Source organism: Carica papaya, chromosome 6, assembly GCF_054855325.1.
Source record: "Carica papaya isolate Zhongbai chromosome 6, ASM5485532v1, whole genome shotgun sequence".
NCBI classification, from domain to species: Eukaryota; Viridiplantae; Streptophyta; class Magnoliopsida; order Brassicales; family Caricaceae; genus Carica; species Carica papaya.
The window spans coordinates 34,945,104-34,970,689 of record NC_142314.1 but is presented as its reverse complement, the minus strand read 5'-3'; the positions used below and the strand labels follow the sequence as shown (position 1 = coordinate 34,970,689).

Below are 25,586 nucleotides of genomic sequence, written 5' to 3'. Positions count from 1 at the left end.
TTAAGTTAGTTCACTTTAGATTAAAAATAATAATAAAAAAAGGTGCGCTCTCATCTTAGTTTGAAATCAAAGTTTTAAATACATCAAGTTGATTAATATGAAAGAACGTATTTGAATTTTTTTTTTTTTTTTTTGGAAAAGGAATAAATTCTAATGTCCAAATATTAGTTTAGCAATATTTTATTATTATTATTAAAATTGCAAAAAATATTTTTATAATTAAAATAAAACAATTTAAATTATTTATTTATTTATTTTATTGCTTTCAAATAGTTTCAAGGGGAACATCATACTACGTCCACTTCAACCACTATGTAATTAATTAATTTCTTTTCATGCTCTCTCATCCATCCTAATCTTCATTGTTGAAGTATTAAATCATATATATATATATATATATATATATATATATTTAATTTTAACTTGTTTGGGTTTAAATATTTTACGTGTATTTAGACAATCACAAGTTGTTTAAAAGAAATAGTTAGATTTAAATATAATGGAAAAAAAAATTAAATTATCGAACACTAAATTATTATAAATTAAATTTTAAATGTTTGAATTTTAATCAAGCCATATCACAATATGTACCTAAAAATAGAATTTTTCCTTAATTTAATTGAGAATTGGTTCTTCAATTAGATGCATAATCAAGAATTATGAAATAAGCTTTTTTAGGTATTAAAAAAATTGATAAAATTCAAAGGGCATTTCAACATGAACACCAAATATTATAATTCTTAATCAAGTAAAAACAAAATAGCTTCGTCCTAAAATATTAATTTTATTAGATAATGAAATGGGTTAGATATGGAGGAGAGAGTAATTTAAGATTAATCCAAAAGAATATCTAATTATACATATATACGCATATATATAGTATTTGATAGTGTTAGGTGTCAAAAAGCATCATGTTTGGTGCAAGTCTATCGAGATGAGCCAATTTCAAATTCTAATAGTGTCTTTATATATATATATAGTTTTTTCTTAAAGAGTTTATGGGTATTTGTCAACATGGTTTTTTGGGCATAATCATTGAATCTAATTAAATATTTAATTTAAATTGTAATTATTGGAGAATATGTTGGTATAGTTTAATCAAAACAATAATTCTAAACAATTATTTAAGAAGAATTAGTTTAAAGTTTATGGTAAGATCTTTGGAATTAAATAGTGAAAATTGGTTATTAGTAATTCTAATATTAATATTTGGTTTTTTTTTTTTATGAATATGAACTTTAATATGAATGTAATCTAAATCCAAACTCGTATTAAAATTAAGACGAATTTAATTTTTAAAATTTATTTTAAATTATATTAAATTTACGAATTATTTGTTCGTATTTGTAATCCTGCGTAAAATATTTCTATAAATATTTTTTTTATTTTTTTTTTATTTTTTAACTTCATCAAGTGAGTTAAAATGCCTCATCACAAATTTATTTTTTGTTCTTATTTTAACATTATATATATATATTTTTTTATTATATACCTTTTTTGAAAAATAAAAAAAGCAATAATTTTATTAATTAGTGTTAAAACTTTTAAGTGACCGACCATGTTTGAAATTGTTGTTAAATAAACTTTATTTATATGTTTAGTGTCATACATACACTATATCTCCTTTTAAAAATGTTAGTTGTAAGTGCTTTGAACTGTTTTATGACCATAAATATTATATATATTTAATAATATTATCCATATAGATAATAAAATATTACAAAAATTTAATATTAAATAAATCATGTTCTTCCATTTCTAAATTAATAAAGATAAAAACGAAATTAAATTCAATTTATAAAAGATTTTATATTGAAAATAATAAAAAATTATCCTGTAAATGAAATTTTATATTCAATTCATTAAAAATTGAATATAAAAAATTAAATAAACACCAAATTTTATATTGGTTAAATATAAAATATATATCAACGCTTGTGTTCACCACGGTGGCAATACACATTCTATATATATATATATATATATATATATTGATATACTTGTGTCCACCACAGTGGCAATACACATTCTATATATGTATATATATATATGTATATATATATATATGTATATGTTCACTTTTGGGAGAAAATTTTTGGATGTTTGCAGCGGTTACTTATGAATTCATTTTCTTTCACCGTGGTATATATGGTAATAACCCTATAAATTTAGCCGGGTGAATCGTAAGCATTTTTATATATTAGTATGTATATGTGAATATATAAATATATATATATATATATATATATAGAGAGAGAGAGAGAGAGAGAGAGAGAGAGAGAGAACGCGTGTACATTGAACCCACAAGAAAGAACTAACATGACCTAATTATGTATATATATATATGTACGTATTATACCCCACAATGCAGATTCCAACTCTTAATATATATACATATAAAAAGAGATTCTTTACTTACTCATTGAGGTATTGCCTTTATTTTAAATATCTTTTTCTAATCCTACACCAACTATAATATATATATATATATTAATCTAAACATCATAATTAATCACCATTTATATATATGTATGAAATACTAGTCACCCCAATTCTCACACAAATTTTTTTTCTATACTCTTTTATATTCTTTAAAAAATTATTCACCTACACACATGGCCCACATATTATATATATATATATATATATATATATATTGAAATACATCATGTGTAAATTTCCAAAACATTCCATGTAATTATATATATTTATATATCAAACAAGTCCAAGAGTATTTCACACACATCTTCTTGACCTAGCTCTGACAAGAACTTATTTCCCATTTCATAGTTTTCATTCTATTCTCTGAATTTATTCTCAGAGCTGAGAGAAACATGGCAGTTCTAAAGCTATTCAGAGGAAGATTTCATGGCGGCCTACGGTCTAACTCCACGCTGAGAGGTAGGTTTGAGCCATGGCCTGAAGAAAAATTGCAGCAAAGAAGCTGATGATGATGAAGAAGATGATGAGTTGGCGTTTGTGCGTTCTTTTTGTTTGTCGATCGAGGAAATGCTAATGACCTCTAGGCAAGTCTGATGCTTGGCTTATTATTAATTTCATCTTTCCCACATATATCTATATATATATATATATATGTACCTACTTTTTGCCGGTCGTTTTCGCTTTCAGAGATTTTGTTGTTTGGTTGCCGAGAAAATGAAGGAAAGTTATGCTGTGAAATAAAAATTAAGATATGGAACATTAATTCTTGATTTCCATGTAGTTTGATTTCTCTTATTTGATGCCATTTGGATGACCAAACAAGTTTTTTCTTTTGGGTGCGAGCTTAATTTGTATATGACACAGCTTTTTCTAAGTCTGTGTCTATATATATATATAAACACACACATATATATATATATATCTACGACTGCTTTCTTGCATGCATTGACTTGATCTTGGTAAATACTAATTAACTTTCTCGGAAAATATTCAAGACAGGAATTGCAAGGTAGCTAGCTGCTTCATGTACTTTTTGCTCAATATATATATGCTTGTGTGTGTGTATATATATATATGTGTGTGTGTTTTAATGTTAGTCCAGAAAATTTAGATTAAGCAAAGCTCTAAAATAGTTTGTACTGTAGAATCTTAAAAAAGATCTATAATATTCTAGCTAGTAAATTTCATAAAGGAAATTGAAGTGTATATATGTATATATATGTATATTTATATACATATATATAGAACACTATCATCAGTACAAATGATTTTTTTTAAGGAACTCATGGTCAGCAAATAATTGGTCTAATGTTGGAAGAAATTCAAGAAATATCTAGAGGTTTTTAAAGTTCTGTATACATATGTATGTACATATATATGTAAATCAATTCTTCACATGTCTGGAGATGAATCACTTGTATTGACAAAACTTTCATGCTTCAAATATATACATACACACAAACACGTGTACATATATGTGTATACATGTATGTGGGTGGACGAACTTAACGAATGTACCAGGCACACTCATTTTTAGCAAATTAATTAGTGATGCTTAATTAAAATTAGAAATTAATTAACGGAATGTTTAAATTGAAGACTGATATATATATATATATATCCTCGAACACACACAGGTACATACACAAAGACACTTATATATATATATGTATATATCCCTTGAAACAGAAAGATTACATATGTGTGTATGTATATATATATATATATATATATATATATATATATAATGCACATGTCCCTCACCATGTGGAATTTATTCTTTACAACTTTTGTCAAGGTATAAAAAGCCAAAACATAAATAATTGGTAGTTCTGATCAGCCAAATTAATTCAGGATAAGGATGATGAATCACTATATATATACATATATATATATATATTGAAATTAATTATTCACTATTTATAAAAGTCTCTTTTTTAAATAAAAAAGTAAAAGTTAATGAATTAGCATTTGTTAAAAGTGGATTAATTGTTAATTAATTCATCAATTAACAATTTTCTATTGGTTAATGACTCATCATTATGGACACAATTATATATATATATATATATATATATATATATACATATAAAGATGGTGGGTTAGTTCATAACTAACAGATCACTACTGGAGAAAATTTTCTCAGATGCCAAACAGATACAAGCAAATTAAAATGAGATTTATCAAATCAGAGATCTTTACCTTTTTGTTGGATGGCCATGTAGGGTTTTGACTTTGTGAGTTTGTAGTGTTGGATTGTCTGGCTAGTCCCACATATACATATATATTCATCTTCTTTGTCCATATACGATAAAGTTGATGTTGCTTACCATATTTTATTATATATATATATATATTATATAATTAATGAATTATCGAAATATTTTGAATACATTATTATTATTTATTTCAAATTTCTATCTATCTATCTTTTCTTTTTGATATTTTCGCTCTATCTTTCTCAAATTCTTCTAATTCTTTCTCTACGTGTTTTCTCTTTTTCTTTCAAACCCGAATACCTAATTTTTTAAATCAGAACTATATACTCGGGTCATGACATAGAATTATTATTTTTTATAATAAACATACTTGTTTAAATTAATTATTGTTTTATGTGTTATTAGGAACAATCTTCAGTTTACAAATTATAACAATTTATGTTGCAGTTAGTTTTAAGACTCTGTTTTGGTTTAATTAGTTCTCATTATATATATATATATGCATAGAAAGGAAGAATGATAAAGTGTGGTGATTAGTTTGAATTAATTATGGTCCAGCACTAGCCAAAAGACATGGTTGGAGTAGAGGGTTATGATAATTATGATGAGAAGCAATCGTATATTATATGGTTTTCATTTGAAAGGGGGACCCAATTCATATTGTCTTCTTATAATTTTCATGGATTTTGTCAAAGATATGTTTTGATTTGTTTTGTTTTTCACCCTCATCAACCTACCTTATCCCACACTTGTAAGTTTTTCTTTTTTCAAAATTAAAAAAGTTTATATCTGTTTTCTTAACTTATTGTTTCATACTTTATTTAAGAGAATATGTAACATCCCAGCATTTTTTTTCTCTTCAACAGCGTTATCTCAATTATATTAGCATACAGAACACCAATATCTCATTTCAAATCAATCATACACATAAAAGAAATAGTGAAACCAATTATTCAGTTTTTAAAATAAATTCTCAACTATAGACGCATCAATATAATAGGTTAAGAACTTCATAAATCCTTGTTTTTACACATAATTTACATTGCTACCAAACACGTAATTATTCCGTTTTACTAGACGTAAACTCTGCTTCGTTTTCTCTATACGCTGGGTTCGGAACCCCGCAACTCCGATCCTACTTCATCTGTGATTGATAGGGAATGAGTATATACAAATTAGTACAGTAAATTTAAATCACAAATATAGCATGGAAACCCAATTAAAAGCCAATTCTTCTATGTTTTCCTTTCCCGTTACATTGGTCATGCTTTCTTTTCTACCCATAACCCCCACTACCAGTCATCTAACTCTATTGTAACTACAACATCTCCTTGATGATAAATTGTTAATTATACTAGGTACAGTGTAACGGCCCCGAAAATTTAAAATGAAATGTATATTAAAAAAATATCAAATGCGGAAGCGAAGTCAAAAATTCGATTAACATCCCTTACACTAAAACCAAAAACGTGCTTACAAAATATAAAAGATCAAACTACCTAAAGGAGAAACTTGAAAGTAAAAGCTACGAATATGACTATGGAGTCTTTAGGCGTCCCCTTCGTCGTCCTCCTGCGGAACCGACTCGGGAACAATGTCTTCCTGATCTGAAATGATTAAATAAGGAATGAGCTTGTAACGACCCCGGAAATGTGAAAATGAAATGAGTATTTAAACACATAAAATGCGGAAGCGAGATCAAAATTTCAGTTAACATCCCTTACACGAAAACCAAAAACGTACTTAAAATATAAAAGATTAAACTAACTAAAAGAGAAACTCGAAAATAAAACTATGAGTATGACTACAGAGTCTCTAGGCATCCCCTTCGTCGTCCTCCTGCGGAACGGGCTCGGGAACCATGTCTTCCTGATCTGAAATGGTTAAATAAGGAGTGAGCTACACTAGCCCAGTAAGAACATCACGATATCTCACCGTCACGGAGGTAAATGTGGGTAGAAAAACACAAAAGACCAATGGAGCATGATTTACAACAAATCCTTTTATTTATGATAAAATCTTTACCATCCACTTATCTCGGTGGAATTCATGAAACAATATAAGAAAATAATAACATTATCACAATCATGGAATAATATAAGCTGTAAAACATAGCACTTATCACGCCTTTTGTAATTCAATCATTATACAACATATCATTTTTTCATTTACCAGCCTACTAGTATCCATGGGGGTCCATAGGGGTCCCGCTACCCGTTAACCTTTAACATTCATAATCAGTTTCTAGGGCCGTCCCCATACCCCGTCCGGTATGGGCGCCAAAATCATAAACCTCAATACCCCGTCCGGTATGAGGGTGAAACGGGCAGTCCCCATACCCCGTCCAGTATGGGCGCCAAAACCATAAACCTCAATACCCCGTCCGGTATGAGGGTGAAACGGGCCGTCCCCATACCCCGTCCGGTATGGGCGCCAAAACCATAAGATCTCCATACCCCGTCCGGCATGTGAGACCACAATCCCGGTAGGGTTCCCTACGGACCCGGTCCGTCCACCATCTCCCAGGATATCCAGTCAGGCTGACCCCATCATACAATTATCAGTTTACACAATCTTTCATTTTCCTTTTCCTCAATAAGCATCATCAATTCACATTTAAACAAGCAAATCGTAATTCATGCCAAACAGACAACATACAGTATCAATTCTTCAGTCTTTTAACCCATAATTAATAAAACAGTAATATATGCACTCGAAACTATAAAATGAACACATCAAACCTCATAATGCATTTAAAGCTGTAAAACAGGCAAAATAACAGTAAATCATCAATCACACTAGACTCGGGCTCCATTAGCAACCTTAAACAATTTCACACATGCGTTAATTCAAGAAATACCGTTTTATTATTTTGAACTTTAATACCGTGATAGGAAATAGGGTGAGGGGTTCTTACTTGTTTTCGGGATCTGAATACGATTCAAAGTGCGCCTACAGGCCGTCCCTAATTTTCCCTGAATTTTTCCCGGGGAACTGAAACACACTAACGGTACCTGCACGTGTTCCAAAAAATCTCAAATTAGGCTCAGGGCCCCTTTTTGGCCAATATTGCAACTCCGGCACGGCGGCTCCGCCGTGCTCCGGCGACGACGCCGCCGCTTGCGGCGGCGATTCGCCTCGGGTTGGCTGTTTTCGGGCGTTTCCGGCCGAATTAGGCCACACTCGCATCGGTCCCTGCGAGAAAACAACCCTAGGGCCCTCGGGGGGCCAAAAAATCATGGAGAAGCGGAGCTTACCGGCGGCGGCGCTCTCGGGTGCGGCGGCTCTCCGGCGAGGTTCGTAGTTTGGTGATTCGGCTCCGGTCAACCTGTAGAGAAAAGAATGGTGATCACGGTGATATAAAAATTGCATCAAACGGAGGCCGGGAAGGGCCTCGTCGGAGGCAAAAACCGAGAGGGGGCGCGGCGGTGCCGCTGGTCTTCGGCCGCGTATTCTGGCCGTTTGGCCATGATTTTGGCTTCGATTTGGCCACAGGAGGAATCAGCGTGGAAAAATAAGTCGGGGGTATGAAATTTACCTCGATCGGCGGTCGGAAATTTCCCCGGTGCGGCGGCGGGTGGCGGCGAGCGGCAGGCGGCTAGGGTTTGTGGTCTGGTGTGGGGCTTCTATTTATAACCCCTTGCCTTTTGATCTCAGCCGTTCATTTTGTTTTAATCTGGGCCGTTCGTTTTTGATTGAATCTGGGCCGTCCGATCGCGCGATTGATCTGGGCCGTCCGATCGCGCCCACGCGGATCGCCAACGTGGCCCGTTCCGGAGCGACGTGGTCTTGCCACGTGGCAGGCCCCGGTTGGCCGGGACTGCTGACCAGGCCTGCTGACGTGGCTGCCGACGTGGCTTTTTTTTTTTTCTCGGTCCGGGCGCTACAGAGCTACACTAGCCCAGTAAAGACATCACGATATCTCACCGTCACGGAGGTAAAGGTGGGTAAAAAACACAAAAAGTCCAATGGAGCATAATTTACAACAAATTCTTTTATCAATAATAAATCCTTCACCATCCACTTACCTCGGAGAAATTCATAAAACAATATACGAAAGCAATAACATTATCATCATCATGAAATCATATATAAACTGTATAACATAATACTTATCAAGCCTTTTGTAATTCAATCGTTACACAACATATTTTCCTCATTTACCAGCTCACTAGTATCCATGGGGATCCATAGGGGTCCCGCTACCCGTTAACCCTTAACACTTGAAATCAGATTGCAGGGCCGTCCCCATACCCCGTCCGGTATAGGCGCCAAAACTATAAACCTCATTACCCCGTCCGGTATGGGCGCCAAAACACATAAGATCTCCATACCCCGTCCGGTATGGGAGACCACAATCCCGGTAGGGTTCCCTACGGACCCGGTCCGTCCACCATCTCCCAGGATATCTAGTCAGGCTGACCCCATTATACAATTACCCATTTACATAATCTTTCATTCTCTTTTTCCTCAGTCAGCAATATTAATCCACATACAAACAAGCAAAACAGTAATTTATGCCAAACAGACAACATACAGCATCAATATCCCAGTCATTCAATTCATAATCAATAAAACAGTAAAATATGCAAACGAAACTATAAAATGAAAACATCAAACCTCATACTGCATTTTAAACTGTAAAATAGGCCAAATAACAGTTAACCGACAAACACACTAGACTCGGGCTCCATTAGCAACCCTAAGCAATTTCACACATTTGTTGATTCAAGAAATACCGTTTTATCATTGTTGAACTTTAATACCGTGATAGGAAATAGGGTGAGGGGTCCTTACTCGTTTCGGGGTCCGAACACGGCTTCATAGTGCGCCTACAGGCTGTCCCTAATTTTCTCTGAATTTTTCCCGGAAAACTGAAACGCACTACTGGTACCGGCGGCGGTGCTCTCGGGTGCGGCGGCTCTCCGGTGAGGTTCGTGTTTTGGTGATTCGGCTCCGATCAACTGTGCGATGAAGGTTGGGTCTCGGTGATGATAAACTGCAATGTATATGATTGCCGCTCGGAAATTAAAATCAGCAGAGAGAGGGCTTCTTCTGTGACAGAGATGGCATGAGCTGCTTGGAGTCGCGCTGAAGAAAATACAAAGATGGGTGATATTTGTGCTTATGTCAAATAGTAGAGGCCAATAGTTGGTTCTGCGAGTAGAAGGAAAATAAAGAATGAGAAGAACAATTTGAGGGGATTTTTTTTTTTTTTTGAGTATTTTGCGAAGAATTTATGGAGAAGATGAGCTCTCTCTTCTCGGCCTCCTCCCTCTCTCTACGCCCCTTTGCCCTCAGGGATTCCTCCTTTCTCTGTTTCGAGTTTCGTTCTTTATAGTGGAGCGAAGCTGTTTAGATCAGTATCCCCGCACTGAAGATTCTCCAAAAATCACGAAAACCCATCTCTTCCCGCTCACGACGTGCACGTCTTTGCTTCCTTCTTCTTCTCCCGTTCCCTGCGCCACCACGCTGCTTCTCTTTTTTTTTTTAAGCTAAATAAATAATTAATGAGGAAATTACAAGGATGCCCACGTTTGGGCGTTACAGGTAGTGGAATCGGAGATGGGTAAAAGAAATCGGTCAAAGTCTAGACGAGAGCCGCATTTTTAGCCATGTCAAGGCGACCCAGAAAGGCGATCTCCGCTATAACCACAAGCGCGACCAGAATAGGCAACAGATTGGACCATTTCCTCTTGGGAGCTGACGGGGAAGACGAATAAGAAGATACATCAGATAGGGGCAATCCTTCGTTGGTCGCTCCTGTTCTTGGTCCTCTTAAATTTGATAAAACACCCATCAATGGAATTATAAACCAGTGGACTTCTCTTTCTGCGTTCTCTTCTCTCTCGTGCGCGCTGATTCTTCTGAGAAACAAAGAAAGAGAGACCCAGAGAAAGAAACTAACCTCTGTGGGAGCATCGACGGACTTCTCTTTAGTAAGCCAACGAGCTTTCAAAGTGTAAGGGCAAAAAGTTTTCTTTTTCTTTTTTTTTTTTTTTTGCTAAATAAATAATTAATGAGGAAATTACAAAGATGCCCACGTTTGGGCGTTACATGCAGTCATCCCATGACACCATCCCCTAGGCCTTGACCCGGCCACTCACTCACATTGTTACCTCCATCCGTCACCAATATCGGCGACCTTTTTTTTTTCCACCACTCGACCCCTAGCTGCCACCCACACACACACACCGTTACTGTTTTCTTTCATCACCAACATCGGCAACTCATCTCGTTACCAATCTGGCAACCCCCAGGCATCACCAATATCTACAATCTACTTACCTTTTTTAAATGACGACAACCAATATCGGAGTCCCAACCTCGACCACCACTAATGCAACCTCACCTCGTCCCTACTCAATATGCCACACATAAATGCATACCACACGCCAGTCATTCCAACTTCAGTTATTGCCAAACAACCAACATTTCCATGCAGTTTTCAAATTTACAAGCATACTTACATAATATACACCAATACACACCCACACAAATACACATACACACAAATACACACCCACACAAATACACACACACACAAGCCGTACACGCACACGCTCACTATACCCTAACCTTCATCCCAATCCCCTTTATCTTCCACTCACTTCACCCCTCACCACACCTGCCACTGCCACTCTTTCCAACCATTCTAGCTCTCAGTCCCTCCCTTCACTCCTCTCTGTGTTTTTTTTGGGCTCACAACCCTCTTCTCTCTATCATTATCACCTATTCTCTGTGCCCTACCCGACTATCCACAGCCGTTCTCCCTTCCTGTCTCTCTCTCTTTCTTGGCATTCTGCCTCCCATTCTCCCGTACGTATTCTGTTTCTCCTGACTCACCCTTTCCGTACTAGTTCACCTCTTCTCCCCACGGATTCCCTTACACCTATTCATTCATTGTCCTCCTCCCATTTTCTCGTAATCGAAATCCTTTCTTCACTCTATTGTTCCTTCCGTCCTCTACTTCATTTTCTAGTTCCTTATACTGTCTCGACAACACCTTTCCGTACCTATTGACCTCTCCTCCCACGACTTCCTCTACTTCTCTTCACTCACAACCCCAACCAAACCATTCTGCCACTTATCGTCTCTCTCCCCTTTCCTATTCCATCAATCACCTATTTCCTATTTCCATTTCCTTTACTGTCTATACATTATTTCAAAATTTGCAGAAATAAATTCACATTTCACTATCATCTTATATTCGAAATTTAAATTCACCATACCTTCGGTCTCAATCATTTTTCGCACCTCTGTAGCTCACACCGTCGCCTTACTCATTCTCCTGCTCTCTCTTCTTGTTCCTTCCCTCTCCGAATTCTCTCTCTCTCTCGAATCTTCTATCACCAGCCTCCTCATTCCCTTTCCCGTTCTCTCCTTTTCTTTCCTCCTCTGTTTTCTCTATTTTTTTTCTTTTTCTTCCTCCTATTTATACTCTACCTACTACTCATCCTGGTTATCCATCTCATTCCCCCATCTACACTCATCTTAGCCGTCCATTCCCTCTCACAAGCCACACCTATCCTAGCCGTCCATTTCATCTCCCAAACAACACCGTTCACTCCTCTCCCTCTCCCATATATATATAAATATATTTTTTTTCACCAAAATCTCAGTTACTATAGAATATAACTATCACAATTTTTTTTTAATCCATAAATATAATAATTTTTGTGAGATTTCGATTAATTTTATCATTACAATTTTATTAATATATTAATAAATTAAAATTTTGATTTTATTAAATGAAATGTTAAGTGTAAAACATACTCATAATATAACGAGTTACATATTTTTAGAAAAATTTAAACTTATGACTTTTAAATAGAATACAAAAATCGTAATAATAATACCAAACTTTTAAATTCACATCAAAATATTTAAATGATTTAAAATATAAAAATTAATTATTAATGTTTTAAATTTTGTATTCTAAAGATTCAGATATCTGTTTATAAAAAGTTAATCAATTATGTATTAATTTATAGCGTTAAAATAATGCTAAAATTTGATTGGATTCAATAACTATATGATGATTTTATGATCTATGACATGAAACATTTGATCGGTGAAAATCAAAATTTTAAGTCAATTTCTTTTTTTTTTTTAAGAAAAAAAAAATTTATTAGGTCAATCTAGAGTTACATCACTTGCCATTAACAATTTAAGTTCTTAAATAGTTTGATTTTAGGGGTGTAAGTCAACTTTACATATAAGCCCTTTTTTAAGGGTTCTATTTATTAATGCCTTCCTGGAGGCCAATTGGGTTGGTTTTTTCTTCTTATCATTGCAAAACTCCAAAACAGGATTTGGATTTTACTAACATACTTTCATACATACATTCATATATATATGTATATATTATTCCACACATGTTTTGTGAAGGTTAAAAACAAAAGAGCAATCTTTTATGCAGCAAATCTCAATTAATGAAATTCTGAATTGGAACACCAATACCCCACTAATTAGATATAAAGCCAAAACGATTTCAATCACCAAAAAATGTCTTTTAAAATTAAATACAGTAGAAATGAGTTCAATTACATCATATCTCCTAACAAAATCATACCTCTTAGGCAATTATCAGTTACCATATTTCGATAATTCTGAAAAGTTTCTTGAGGCAAGAAAGATACTTTTGCATAAAAATCAAACCTCTAACATCACATAACATGAACAAAAACTCGGAATCCATTAGAGATGCCGAGGTGAATAATCAGGACTGACATTCAACTGCAACTTCTTTAACTTTTTGTGGTAACTTTACTGCTTGAAACACCACTAAATCAGCAATCTATAAAATTAACACTAATCACAGAGTTAAAGATTTTAATTCAGTAAATGAAGTTATCTTTTTTATTTTTCTTTCCATCGGTTTTCTAGGGATAGATCAAATCATTTGGCTGATAGAATCCGCAGGTACCAAAATGTTGGTGAGGCGAGTAGAGGTAAGAAACCCTGCATGAGATGGAATGCTCCATAATGTATTTATCTTTGAGGAGCTATCCATCTGTAGGAACAGATGCAAAAAACTTATTTTTCCACCAATCATCAGTTGATAAATCAATATCTCATGCACTGAGAGTGTTGGTTCCCTTCATGGTCTTCATGCGTAACCTCTCCATGAATGCTGGATTGGCTCTGAGTCTATCCTTGACATATGAAACTCGGGCATCTTCTGCTAGTTTGTTTGCTTTGCCAGCTTCTTCAATGAGGGCAAAGAGAGTTCGGAGGCAGTCTTTTCTGTTCTCCTCTCGATGTTCAAACCTAAAAATGGGGGAAAACAAATTTGCTATCAGAATCCTGCTGCACAGGGCAATAGTAAGACATGGTCAAACCATAATAGGAACAGAAATAAAATGACTGCTATGAGGTTTAGAATCATTATAAGAAACCACATGTCCACACCATCAAGGTCTCTGCCCCCAGGCCCCAACAAATATCAACAGAAAAGACAGAAAAAGAAAATCTCTTTGTCAAGGTAATATTTAGATAGCATTGCATTCCTGGAGCATGCTCTGCCCATAACACATATATCAAAAAGAAAAAGTTGCATATAGAGGCTGCCAATTTCTATATTACCTAAGATACTGTATCTCGCAAAGAAAAGAACAATTCTGTGATAATCTGATGATCTAGAACATAAGGGAGCAAAAATAACATGTTAAAAAAAAAGAATCCTCCTTTCAATCTCAGTTGATAACTTGTCCACTGCTCATAACTAAAATTCACAGTTTAAAGAAAACCTTTCCCTGCTCCTTCATTTTGTAGTTCAAAGACAACTAGTGATAATATATTTCAACAAATGATGGTATGTTTCAACTGCAATAATTGTTTATATTTCCAAGAACAACAGCACAAAGATATATAACAAATTACAATTTGCCTAAAAATGTAATGCACTTGAGAGTTGACCTTACCTCTCACTGGTTATTGTAAGCTCATCTTTCCCAGGATGATATCTTTTTCCAACCAGTTCCGTCAGCCGGCAAAATTGGTGTTTTGAAAGCCCAAGCTCTTTCACAGTAACAGACATTTTTACTTTTCTGTTTTTAGGATGCCATGCATCACCACCAGGAGCAAAGACTACCCGTGTTTGCCACCTAAGGATTGGTCCCTCACCTGGTGGATCATCCAAATCTTTTTTCTTGTCTGGCACAACTGTTTCGTCAAACTGTGGGGGGCCCTGTACTTCCATCATCTTCCCGTATTCCATTACCATCTCATCCTCAAAGTCCTTGAACTTTTCATAAGCTTCTTTAGGTTCAAGTTCCCCCCTTTCACACATATCCCCTAGCTCATTGAACTTTTCTTCCACTTTTCTCTTCATGTCATCTGACAAAAGAGATTAATGTTAAAAAACACTGCAAGCAATGCAGTATAAATTGAATTACAGCAGGTCATCAATGTTCATAGTGGCTGCAAAATATGTACCCTCGCAAACAACCAAGCTTACATCCAGCAGCTAATCGCTTACAAAAGACTACTATATAGATCGCATGTATAGATCACATGAATAATCTACAGAGATCAAACATGTAGCAGAGTCAGATCTCATCAAGTGCAATAATACCAATACAATATAACAATACCAAATGAAAAACAGAATTCAAGATTCAGAAAAAATCAACAATTTTGAGAGAAAAATGCATGAAGCAGAAAGAAATATGTTTGTTTATCAAACAATTTGGTACAGACAAATTAAGTCAAATGTAACTAAAGAAGGTCTACCTGGTAGGAGCTTTTCCCAGCTAAGCATGTCTTCTAAAATCTCCTCGCATTCCCTAGTATCCTTCAGATACCCATGCTGTGTGGCCTCCCTAATCATGTCATCCCATTTCTGTGCATCCATATTAAAGAACTCATCTTTTGCCATTTTCTTCATCACATATTCCCTGGCATTATACAAATTATCAAGCTCCTCATCAGTCGAATACAACTCCTCAAAATCTGATTCAAAGTTTTTGTCGTCTTCCTCCTCAACAGTATCCCATGGTCTCATGCGGCATTCCTCCATCAACTCATCGTCTGTATCTCCATGCTTCTCTGTCAATTTTCTCTGTAAAATTGCTTCAAGAATTGACGGCAGTACCTCTTCCTCCCCTTTGAAATACTTCTCTATTCGCGAATTCAACTCTGAGACCCACAACTAACAAGGTAAATCATAGTTTCGTAACTAAAAGAGTAAAAATAACCAAAATTAGAATAAATTTTTTAACTTATAGGAAATAAAGGGCGGACTTTATATTTAAAAAAAAAGGGCAGACTTTAGTGGAGATCAGAGTTTCACAACTTTATAAATTCCTCCAAACAAAATATATATATATATATATCTCGTCGTCCTACAAAGATTTTACATGTCAATTTGCAAACCATAAAGATCCAAAAACCTCATTAACCGACCTCTTCCCTGTAATAATTGAAGAATCAATATCACGCTGTTTTGAACACCTTTGAAATACAGAGAAAGTACAGCAAAAGACAGGAAAATGCACTTTGAATCTTAAGTATCTCAATTTCAACATCTATATCGATTCTAATTGACAAACCTTAACTAACAGGAATGATAATATCTGTACCTTTATTATTCACGTCCTCAACACTGGCAACGACATCCTCGGTTCCTTCTGCTAATGTCGACTCCGTAGCAGGTTTGGGGATCTCGGTTGACGAGTCCGACTCGGAAGAAAAGAACCGGAGTCGGGATCTAGCGGAAACAGCGAGTGGAACAAATGAAAGACTGGAGCTTGCATTCGGTTGTGGAGAAGAGAGAAGGAGATTGCGACTGCGGAGAGAGACATTTCTCAGAAAAGCACGCATCATGGCTGTTTCAAGGACTTAGAATTCAGATTAGGGTTTTTCATTTACATCAAGGGTTTTTGTTTTATGCATTAAGAAAAAATAACCATTTCGAACCCAATATATACATATACATATATATTTATTTATTTATAAAGTCTTTTAAAAAAAAAAAATAGAATAATATTATTCTCCAAAACATTTATATATATATATATAATTTCATTAAAAAATTCAAAATTTGTGGTATGTTTAGTTGTAAATTTTATTTATATTAAAAAAATAACAAGAACCTTTTTTTTTTTTTATAGAAAACATCAATTATATTTGATAATGTTTAATGTAAATTATTTAAATTAATTTTCTTTAATCTAATATAACTCAAAAATAAAAAATAAAAAATAATTTTATTCTTTTTTAAATATTAAATTATTATCATAATAAATATCTTAATTGATATTTATATCTTTAACTTAATAAATATGTAATTTATTATGTAAGTATTTAAAAAAATTCACATAATTTTATTTTATTCGTTCATAATTATCTTAATTTTGATTTATATAATATTATTAATAATATATAGAAATAATTGATTCTAAAATTTTAACATATATCTTACTTTTAATATAATTACATTGAATCCAAAGATAAAGAATAATGAATTTCATAATTTTGATTTTGACATTGCAATGAATTTTTGAACTCCTTGATGGCTACGGCTATATTAAATTTGAAATTAGTAGTTCTAGGAAGCAACTATCAAAAAAATAAACCCTCATTTGAAAAGTAAGGGGTAACAAGAACATTTCTTTTCTGATAGCATTACACAAAATTTTTACAAATCATAGGTTAAATAAATTACAAGTTGAAGTGAAATTACTCTGCCGTAAAACTTACATCTGAATTTCGACGATTTCCATCAACAAAACATGCATGGATTTCGTGTTCGTGTTGGGTCTCGATCGTCGAGGCCTCTCAAGAATGATCTAATTGCTAGGTGCTCTGCAGCATGTGTCATGTAAGATGACAAAACTAGGCCTCCCACGACCATCAAACCTAACCTGTTAAAAGCAAGAATCCATTATATTAACTTGACTTCTCCTTTAGCTTTTTCCTTTTCTATTTTAAGTTACGAAAAGACTTAAATGCGAGAGTAAAAAAAAAATGAAGAAAAAGAAACTTGTTCATCGATTCCATTGTATGAAACAATAGAAGCAATGGTGGGACCGTTCACAAGGACGGTAAAGAAATTAAACTAGAAACAGAAAAATTTTACAAGAGGTTCTGAAAAATGCTTGACACTGCTGTGCAACTTCTGCAGAACAGCAGAAAAAGAAATATATGATGTGCAAGATAATCCAGAAAATCTCTGGCGGAAGCCTAGCAATGAGTCCTGCATATGCTTGCTTTAGGAGATGAAAAATGCAATTCAGCAACAAAGTCGCTTAAAATCCGTGGTCATATACAGAGATGAAACATATACGAAATAATACAGATTCAGGAATAGGAAGATGAAACCAAAGTACAAGCACGCCCATATTAGTAATTACACTCATACTAACTTAAGTCTCATTAGGAAAACTACAATGAGCATTGACCATGATTAACAAAGCGATCTTCATTATGTTGATGTACCACAGAAAACCGAGGAATAGACCAAGTTCAACACTAGTACAACCTCAATACAGAAGTAATTACTCAAATTCATCTGTAGTCATCAAACTGAACTACAGAAATGAAATGGCCTAAGAATTTAGGTGAGAAATGGTAGGGGCACATTTGATCCAGAAAACAAGAAGGTTACCAGGTTAAATTAAATCCAATCATCACAAGTATGTAGGAAAAAAAACTGAATAATTGGAATCTGGACAATTGTGATGTCTTATACAAAACCAAAGAAACAGAACATGTTCTCAATAGTAACAACAAATTGTGGTCAAAATAACTTACCTTGCAAACAATGCGGTAATCCCAAAAAGACAGGGTAAAGATGGGACAGCAACAGCCAGAAATGCCATCCCTAACCCATAAAACCATGAAGCAACATCACAAGAAGATGTTTGCCGTTGATGACCTGAAAAGGCGTACAAGAACTGTGAGTTTATTAAAACTACTAGAGAAACTAATGTGCATATGTTCTGCACTGGATTCCAAATTCAGTGCATAGCCTTCTCCACACTATAGTACCTTTACCAGAATCGTAATTCAAAGACTCTGTATGAGATGAAAATGATCCTGCTTGAAGTGCCATTCTCTTTCCCCATTGATTAACCAAATGGAGGAAACCACCAAACAGAAAAAAGAAGAATGTAAAAGTCCATTCATACATCAAAAGCAAACCAGTCCATGGCATCACTTGCCGGGGCACAATTGAAAGAGCAAGACCGAGGGACACAACAGCGAATGTGAGACACAGAAAGATTGAAACTCCTCCAAGATAAGCAGGAACCTTAGACTGTGCAGCATTGATGTACTGCAAATACAGAAACATTATATCGCTCAGAAAAGAATTATAGCACTCATTAAGTGCTCATACTATGTTGCGAAATTAATAACAGAATGTTAATTTAAGGGGATAAAAGAACCACCAAACTTAACAAAATTGGAAGAAGAAACTAACTTGATGGTTGGAATCAATGGCGGAGGACACAGAAACACTGCTATAAGCAAGTGTTCCACTGGATCTAATTTTGTAATAAAGATGTCTGATCCGGTTACATAATGAACTTCTATAAACTGAACCAAAGAACTCTCTTGCCTGCCACCAAGAGTAACACAAACTGAGATCCAATAACAACTACCTACAAGTCCGAGGATCAGAGTAAGAAGCAAAATCTAACCTGAAGAATAGTTCGGTAGTAACACAAAAGTAGAGCACAAAAAGGTATCAGGAAGAGAAGTTTCACAACATGTTCATCACTAGGGTTTCTTCCCTCTCCGGTTCCTGGAAGAGTTTCTTCAAGCCTTTCCCTGATATTCTGGCATAATCATGAAAAAACAAAATTATAAAGAAAAGTGATGCATATTCTTATGCCTTCCCTGAGTGGGGAATAGCAAAATGGTAAGTAAATTTTAAGGTGGACAAGCAATTCAAATAAAACAAGAGAACATCCCACCTACCACCCCCAACGGAAGAAAAGAAGAGGAAAACACACACACCAACACTAAACAGAAAAAAATAAAAACAAAATAATAATATGACAGTACAAAAGAAAAGAATCGGAAGGTTGAAATGATAATTTATAAAGAGATAATACCTGCCAGACATCAACAGGTTTTAAGAGCCAAGATGTCCACCAGTCCCAAGGCTTAAGGGGCCCAAGTGTATAGTGAATAACACGGAGTTCACTTTCATCTACCATCCACTGCGAATGATGCATAAAAGAAAATTAGAATCTAACAAAGAAAACAAGGGAACAAAGAAGATCCAAAACCCCGTTATTTTTGCAAAAAGATTTTTGACCTATGCAGTTTCTAAAGTAAATCCTAGCTCAAATAAAGTACAGTCTCATGCTATGACAGAAAACATGCACTGGAATGAGCAAATCAATTAAAAACAAAGACTGAAGTTATAAATGTCTGTCATGATATTCCACTCCTTACATTACTACATGCAAAGAAAAGGAGCAGCAAGTATCATTAACTATTCTGGCAGTCAAAATATTAGAACCAACCATGGCCCTTTGGAATGATGTAAAACATCAGCCTAGCATTAAGTATAGCCTTAGTACCTTGTTAGCAAGCATGTAAAGACCAACATCTGCATTATAAAGTGTAGAGAGCCGCTCCATTTTTGGAGGAGGTCTAGAATTCAGCACCTCAACCGACACACTTGGATCAAATACATGGGCATTGGGAAAGTCAGAATAATAGGAATTTAAGAACCCCTGATCTCCTCCAGTGTAAGATGGCAAAATCTTCACTTTGGCCATCATGTCGTTGAACAATGCTTCAGATGGTTCCACTACCAGGACTCCTGAGTTCAGCCTCTCTGAGTGTTTCAAATTTGCACAGAACTTTTGACATTTAAAAAGATCCTCAATGCTTTTAACTACAATTGTATCTGCATCAAGATATACAACTGCACCGAAAAAAATTTCGAAATTAATTACCATAATCTACTACTGCTATAACCTACAAATTGAGACAATTGAGTGAGAGAGAAAGAACTATATTTATTTTTCTTGGTCAACTTTAGTCAAGGGAGTGTGAGCAACAACAAGGTATACAAAAATCAAAACCATATATCTATGTCATGAAGCATGGGGAACATGAATATCTAACTAAATTGCGTTTAACATTGGTACATGCTTAACAAATGAAGTTCGAAACCTCTAGCTTAAACTCTTTTGAATAGCAAATAAACAGAGGGAAGAAGTTATTTCAAAGATAAAGAATTGAAGTTCAGCTTTTATTCTGCTAAAGAAAACTGACAAACACATCATAAGTTCATAGTGCCATATGGTTCAAACACATCATAAGTTCATAGTGCCATATGGTTCAATCTTTGCTTCATAAAGATTTGATTCCGTAACAAAGTGAAAAAATCTATGTCCTTTTACTATCTTAAACCTACCTTTCTTGTAGTTAGTCATATTAAAGATTTTCAACTTTGTATAGACACCCCAAAACCTCTTTGGACGAACTTGATTTGGATTCGCAAGTAAACTAATCATCTCCACAATCCACCCATCAGCCTGCAAAATGAAATACAATTGTCAATATTGCCAAAAGATCGTATCTTCCACTAAACCCATTGTGTAATTTCTGTTTCAGGTCCAAAAAAATATATATATATAAAAGAAAGAAACTTGATGTGTCTAGAGAGTAGCATAAACAATATACAGCTACCAAATCATCAAACCACATAAACTCAACAAAACCATGGTCTGGAACCAACTCCGATCAGCTTCAAGCTAAATGCAAAACAAAGAAACACATCAGATAAATGTTCACTAATTTACTCTTCTCTATTTTCTCAGAAATGAAGTATTCGTTAAATAAACCTCATGCATTTCCTTATCTGGAAAAAAAGGTCAAAATATAAATAATCAAACTACTAACATTTACTTCTTCTCAACTGAGTTTTCCTGTAAACAATTACCATAAATAGCATAGAAACAAGAAAAATTCATATCCGAATTTCCCGGCAACTATACAGAAACTCATTTCTTTTTTAGCAAAAAATAAGGTTTCTTTACGAATAAAACAGAATAAAGAAAGAACTAAACAATTTCCGTCCTTTACATCAAGTTTACCAGGAACCAAACAGGAAAAGTAATTCCTACCTGGAGGAGCTTCTTCGCGTAATCGGAGACACCATCAGAGACTAAAACGACCATGTCCTTCTTAGATCCAGTAACTCGTATCGATTTCCCCAAAACCCTAACTCCCAACACGAACTCATCTCCGTACAACAGCGTCGCGTAAGCTTCGTCAGTGGATGCAGATCCGAACAAAGCTCCGGATTGAATCGAAACCAAAAGAACCAGAAATACAACACAAAGATTTAAAGTTAATTTCATCATAAATTTGGTCAATATACTTTCTCGAGAAAATTACTAGGATTTTCTCGAGAAGGAAAGAAACTTAGATTCTGATGATTTTGTATGTGTACGTTGAAGAAGAGTTTTGAATTTGCTTATTTCCTTCTAGTTTTTGACTTTTCAAGTTGTCTCATGTTTGAACCGGGAGTTCGAAGTCTGGTCGGTCAGTGGAAATTGCCTGCAGTTGGGCTTAAGGAAACTATTTCGTGAAATTACAAAGAAGTCCCCATATTTTTCGAAAATTACAATTCAGTTTCTATATAAGCTGCTAATAATATTTTAGTTAAATTTTAATTTAATCCCCTAATCTTTTTTTAATTTTAAATTTTATCATTCTTGAGCTCTCTGTTTTCAATTACGTACTTATTAAACAATTTGACTAATATTAATTAGTAAAAAAATTACATATTTTTAAACTAAAAAATTTTCAAATAATAAGAAATTAAAATATAAATATATTTTAATTTTTTGTAAATTATATTTAACTCTTGAGATTATTTGTGTACGTGAGGAATAAATATCTATAAATTTTAAAAATTAAAAAAAATGTAATCAAATTAATGTAATTCATCATTATTTTAAGTTTTAAAAAATTTAAAGAAAACAATATATTATTAAATTTTTAGGTCTTTATTTTCTATACTAATTTCATTAATTATTTTCTTAATATCTTATTGAATTTTACATATAAAAATATTTGTAATAAATATATAGATTTTATCAAACTTGTACAAAATAACTTTTATATCTTCACTAATAATTTCTTAAATAAAAATTCATTTGTTTTAAATAAGATAATTAAAAAAATTATACTCTAAACATACTTAATTCACTAAATTAAACCTCTTGAAATAATATTAATTTTTATTTGTCTGTAAAGAAATAATTAAAAAAACTTAGTTAAATATGAAATTACAAATTGTATTAAATTATTATTTAGGAATAATTATAAGTTTTTCAGTGTAGGTTCACATTCAATTCAATGTTTATTATTTTCTATGATAATTTTGATATAATAATTAATTATTTTACATAATATTATAATTTTTTTAAAAAAACTTAATAAATAAACAAAATTCCAAAGCCAGGTCAATGCATATATATATATATAAATTTTTCCTCCTGCGGCATTGGAGAAATGCTGAATTCGCTATGTTTCTTCAATTCGAAGTACGTTCTTTCTCACTTCGCCTCTGTCATTGCCTGCTTGCCGGCGCTTGATTCTGCTGCCTCGGTCGATGCATTAAGCACGTCGCAAATTTAGAATATTATTGCCCACCTAAGCGCACGGCTCTACCAACCGCACTCTGCCATCTCGCCAAACAGCTTCTCTCCTCCCACCAATAATGCCACTTCTGGCCTTCACGCGGCAGGTATATCACCCATAAGATTCTGCTTTTCCAGTTTCACACACACACTTATCTCTAAATACTGGATTATTGACTCTGGAGCCACACATCACATATGTTGCACACCCACCCTTTTCACAACCCTTAAGCATATTGAACCCATCCCAGTTACTTTACCAAATGGTAGTTCAGTGCTAGTCACTCAACTTAGAAATGTGTTTCTCACTGACACCCTAACCCTACATGATGTCTTATTTGTCCCTCATTTTTCCTTTAACCTTGTCAATGCCGGCATGTTGACCACCACCCACAACTGTACGGTTAATTTTTTTCTTCATTCTTGTGTCATCCAGTACCACACTCGGGATTTGTTGATTGGGAAGGGTAGACATATTGGCAACCTCTACTACTTAATTACCAGGCATTTTCATTTTCCTGCTGTTAATTCTATTTCCGCTAATTCTAAAAATAGCATATGGCACTTTAGAATGGGTCATCATTCCTATGAAAAACTTCAGTGCATTAATAAAGATTTACAAATTTCGAATATTTCTCATTGCAAAATTTGTCATTTGGCTAAACAACGTAAATTATCTTTTATTTCTCACAATAAATTATTTGATCGTCCGTTTGATTTAATCCACATTAACATTTGGGGTCCTTTTTCTACACCTATTATCGAGGGATACAAATACTTTCTCAACATTGTTGATGATTGCACTCGCACTACTTGGGTGTATCTTCTTCGTCAAAAGTTGGATGTTCTTACCATTTTTCCTGACTTTTATACTCTCATCCTTACACAATATAAAATTCTCATTAAATATGTGAGATCTGACAATGTGCATGAGTTGAGTTTTCATTCATTTTTCAACTCAAAATGCATTGTTTCTTATCATTCCTGTGTTGAGACTCCTCAATAAAACTCAGTTATCGAACGCAAACATCAACACATTTTAAATATAGCACGTGCCTTACTATTTCAATCCCATGTCCCTATTGTCTATTGGGACGATTGCGTCTTGACTGCTGTTTACCTGATCAACCGTACACCTTCCCCCTTGTTATCTAACAAAACTCCATTTGAACTATTAACTCATAAAAAATCATCTTATGATCATTTGCGTACCTTTGGTTGTCTATGCTATTGCTTCACTTTCGATAGTCATCGCCTAAATTTTCACCTTATTCTAGAGCTTATGTCTTCCTCAGTTACCCTTCGGGTTATAAAGGATATAAACTTCTCGGTATCGAGAGCAATCAAATCATCATCTCTCGAAACGTCATTTTTCATGAATATATCTTTCCATTTCTTTCATCCCACTCACCCAGTCCCATTCACAATGACCTTTTTCATGACCGTGTTTTACCTATTCCTCTCCATACACCTACACACTCATTAGTTTCTCTTGATTCACCTACCCACTCACCGTATGACTCGTCCCAAACCCCACCACTTCGACCTCTGCTTGTTACACGACCACCTTCTTATTTATCTGACTATCACTACTATCATACAGATACACATGCACTTTACCCCATTTCCTCCTTCTTTACTTATACAAAGCTTACACCTCAATATTACAACTTTATTTTTGCCATTTCCTCCCATACTGAGCCTACCACCTTCTCTGAGGCTGTCCAATCTAATGATTGGAGGACCGCTATGAATGTGGAGCTACGTGCTTTGGAGAATAATAATACTTGGTTTGTTGTTTCTCTTCCACCTGGGAAGAAATCTGTTGATTGTAAGTGGGTTTATAAATTTAAATATCAAGTCGATTGGACCGTAGAGAGACACAAAGCCTGTCTGGTTGCTAAGGGCTACACACAACAATTTGGCATTGATTTCATTGACACTTTCTCTCCAGTTGCAAAATTGATTACTGTAAAAATTTTGATTTCATTGGCTGTTATTCATGGTTGGAGTCTGACTCGGTTAGACGTCACTAATGCTTTTCTTCATGGTGACCTTCACGAAGAAGTTTATATGAATATTCCTCCCGGCTATTCTCCTTGAGAGGAGGAGACATTCCACATCAACCTGTTTGCCGGCTACACAAGTCAATCTATAGGTTGAAACAGGCTTCCCGACAGTGGTTTCACAAGTTCTCACAAGTATTACTTCAAAAAGGTTTCCATCAGTCACAATGTGACCACTCCTTGTTTGTCAAGTATCAGGGTAATGTTTTTCTAGCATTGTCGGTATATGTTGATGATAT

General features: G+C 34.3%; 2 protein-coding genes and 1 long non-coding RNA gene across 3 annotated transcripts; all 3 read right to left on the bottom strand.

Annotated features, from left to right (window-relative positions):
• Positions 1–6,042: 6,042 nt before the first annotated feature.
• On the bottom strand, positions 6,043–12,198 carry LOC148253588 (uncharacterized). Its single transcript, XR_015821851.1, has 2 exons — positions 11,894–12,198; positions 6,043–6,268 (listed from the first exon to the last, which is right to left on the bottom strand). It is a non-coding gene; the product is annotated as an uncharacterized LOC148253588 (long non-coding RNA).
• Positions 12,199–13,303: 1,105 nt separating this feature from the next.
• On the bottom strand, positions 13,304–16,568 carry LOC110814979 (uncharacterized). The gene is made up of 4 exons (XM_022042594.2): positions 16,247–16,568; positions 15,399–15,803; positions 14,588–15,002; positions 13,304–13,934 (listed from the first exon to the last, which is right to left on the bottom strand). Exons 1-4 carry the CDS (start codon positions 16,488–16,490, stop codon positions 13,739–13,741), a joined length of 1,260 nt encoding a protein of 419 aa, XP_021898286.2. The 5' UTR covers positions 16,491–16,568; the 3' UTR covers positions 13,304–13,738.
• Positions 16,569–17,263: 695 nt separating this feature from the next.
• On the bottom strand, positions 17,264–22,186 carry PGSIP6 (plant glycogenin-like starch initiation protein 6). Its single transcript, XM_022042563.2, has 9 exons — positions 21,758–22,186; positions 21,046–21,166; positions 20,201–20,550; positions 19,727–19,834; positions 19,310–19,447; positions 19,090–19,227; positions 18,657–18,942; positions 18,420–18,543; positions 17,264–17,530 (listed from the first exon to the last, which is right to left on the bottom strand). Exons 1-9 carry the CDS (start codon positions 21,995–21,997, stop codon positions 17,389–17,391), a joined length of 1,647 nt encoding a protein of 548 aa, XP_021898255.2. The 5' UTR covers positions 21,998–22,186; the 3' UTR covers positions 17,264–17,388.
• Between the last annotated feature and the right edge of the window lie 3,400 nt (positions 22,187–25,586).

Coding starts and splice junctions, on each gene's coding strand:
- LOC110814979 (XM_022042594.2), bottom strand. CDS start 16,490: ATGATGCGTGCTTTTCTGAGAAATGTCTCTCTCCGCAGTCGCAATCTC. Junction 15,804..16,246: donor TGAGGACGTGAATAATAAAG/GTACAGATATTA, acceptor TGTGGGTCTCAG/AGTTGAATTCGCGAATAGAG. Junction 15,003..15,398: donor CTGGGAAAAGCTCCTACCAG/GTAGACCTTCTT, acceptor CTCTTTTGTCAG/ATGACATGAAGAGAAAAGTG.
- PGSIP6 (XM_022042563.2), bottom strand. CDS start 21,997: ATGATGAAATTAACTTTAAATCTTTGTGTTGTATTTCTGGTTCTTTTG. Junction 19,448..19,726: donor AACCTGTTGATGTCTGGCAG/GTATTATCTCTT, acceptor TGATTATGCCAG/AATATCAGGGAAAGGCTTGA. Junction 19,228..19,309: donor ACTACCGAACTATTCTTCAG/GTTAGATTTTGC, acceptor TCTTGGTGGCAG/GCAAGAGAGTTCTTTGGTTC.